The following is a 1,918-nucleotide window of genomic DNA, read 5'->3' as shown; positions in this document are numbered from 1 at the left end:
GTTTATTGTTAAGACTTTTAGTGGAACGTGACATTATTTTCTTGTCAATTCAAAAATATTCATTTGTTTGCATCATGATAATGAGACAAGGGGCATATGAAAGCTTAAAATGAATGAATGAATGCTACAAAATATTATTTTCCTTTGATTTTCAGATGAAATATAACCAGGACACGTTCTTGATTAATTCACTCATTCAGACTACTTTAAGAAATTGCCAGTTAACATGTCCAGCAATAACCCATAAGAACAATGTACCTGTTTGTTCTTCTATTATTGAACATCCTGTTAGACTGGAGCTGCTCATATAATTGCTTTATTTCAGCAAGTCCTGGTAGGAAGACCAAAACAGCACCTGTGCATTCACAAACACACACAAAACACGGTCCATCACTGTGACTTATTTTAACCTTACTAAGAAGGCTGTGATTATTTGAACAGGCATCTAGTGCAGGGGTTTATGGTGCTCTTACCTGGTGGGTAGCTGTGGTCTCCATCAACAATCCACTCCAACAGACTCTCCACAAGGTCCATGTTGATTTTATCAAGATCCATGGCAGACAATGTTTTCACTACAGACTTTGAGTAATCTTAACAAGAGATGCACAAAGATATACACATTTCAGGGTGTTTTCTCAAATTACACAAAGATCTAATATAAAGAAATTAAGAAGCAGGTTGTACTTTGTACAGTCACTAAAGACAGAAATAGAGTAATAAGCACGCCCACAAAAAATAAGCACAGGAAATGAAGAACAAATCTGGTAATAAATCAATAAGACATGATAAAATTAGAGAATTCAAGCGTTCTTACTGGAATATCGGACAGTGAGCTCTTGTTGACTGAGTTGCTGATCAGAGACGGAGTCTTTGACCGAATCCTTTTTCGTGAAGGACGTAAAGGACCAGCCACGATCATCATCAAAGTCTTCAACAGGAGCCCGTCCCTTCCCAGCCCTGCCACCCTGACCGGAGGGACGAGTTTGCTTTGTGGAGCGCCGATATGGACTACCATCTTCAATTACATACCTTAACAATAAAAGAACAAAGCGTGTTGTGACGTAAAGACTGTATTTTTATTATTGTGTGAAGAATACAAAATAATCATAGACGAGGCAAAATGTGTTTTATGTGAATACCTGGTCTTAGCGATGGCATCTTCAAGAAAGAACTGCTCCACTGGGAACGTGCGTCCTTCAGATAAGAAAGTCCATTTAAAAAAATAAGTAGGACATGTGTGATAGATTAAATATTAAAGTTTGTATCTTTTCAAAGTTGCACTACATCGCTTCACTATCAATAACCGTGATCACTGATCAGTCAATGTTTCATGATATAATTTAAGCTCTCGTTTTTTAAAAATCAGGAATGGGATGGAGTACCTGGTATATGGATGCTGGGGCATTTGTTGAAGTACTGTGAGAAGAGCTCAGCATTCAGGGTTGCACTCATCATAATTATTTTCAGATCCATTCTTTTTGCAATCAGATCCTTCAGAACCAGCAACAGGAAGTCACTGTGAGACAGGAGTTGCGTTACTGTCAGACTCAGGTTGTGTTGTTACGTGTACGTTTGCTTTCCACAAACCTCTCTTCTGTCCGTTCATGGACCTCATCCACGATCACATGTGTGATGCCGCTGAGCTCAGAGTCGCCCTCTAACCTGCGCAAAAGGACGCCGGTGGTGCAGAACATCAGCCTGGTGCTGGAGGACTGGACACAAGAAAACATATACAGATATGAATACGTCTTTTAGCAAGGATGCTTTCAATTGTTTAAAAGTGACAGTAAGAGCATTTATAATGTTACAAGATTCATATTTCAAAAAAATCTTTTTAACATATATATATTAAGCAGAACAACTGCTTTCAACTTTGATAATAATAATAATAATGTTTCTTGAGCAGCAAATCAGCATA

At 38.1% G+C, this 1,918-nt stretch overlaps 1 protein-coding gene across 1 annotated transcript; it reads right to left on the bottom strand.

Annotated features, from left to right (window-relative positions):
• Positions 1 to 258: 258 nt before the first annotated feature.
• LOC107576917 (putative ATP-dependent RNA helicase DHX57) lies at positions 259 to 1,730 on the bottom strand (the record flags this gene model as incomplete). The annotated part of the gene is made up of 6 exons (XM_016263040.1): positions 1,588 to 1,730; positions 1,383 to 1,516; positions 1,140 to 1,194; positions 815 to 1,029; positions 474 to 590; positions 259 to 355 (listed from the first exon to the last, which is right to left on the bottom strand). Coding segments are annotated over exons 1-6 (761 nt in total), but the record flags the coding sequence as incomplete, so codon positions are not given.
• Between the last annotated feature and the right edge of the window lie 188 nt (positions 1,731 to 1,918).

The sequence above is a fragment of the Sinocyclocheilus grahami genome, unplaced genomic scaffold (genome assembly GCF_001515645.1).
Source record: "Sinocyclocheilus grahami isolate Dianchi unplaced genomic scaffold, SAMN03320097.WGS_v1.1 scaffold4640.1, whole genome shotgun sequence".
Classification (NCBI taxonomy): Eukaryota; Metazoa; Chordata; class Actinopteri; order Cypriniformes; family Cyprinidae; genus Sinocyclocheilus; species Sinocyclocheilus grahami.
This window is presented reverse-complemented; position numbering and strand designations above follow the sequence as displayed.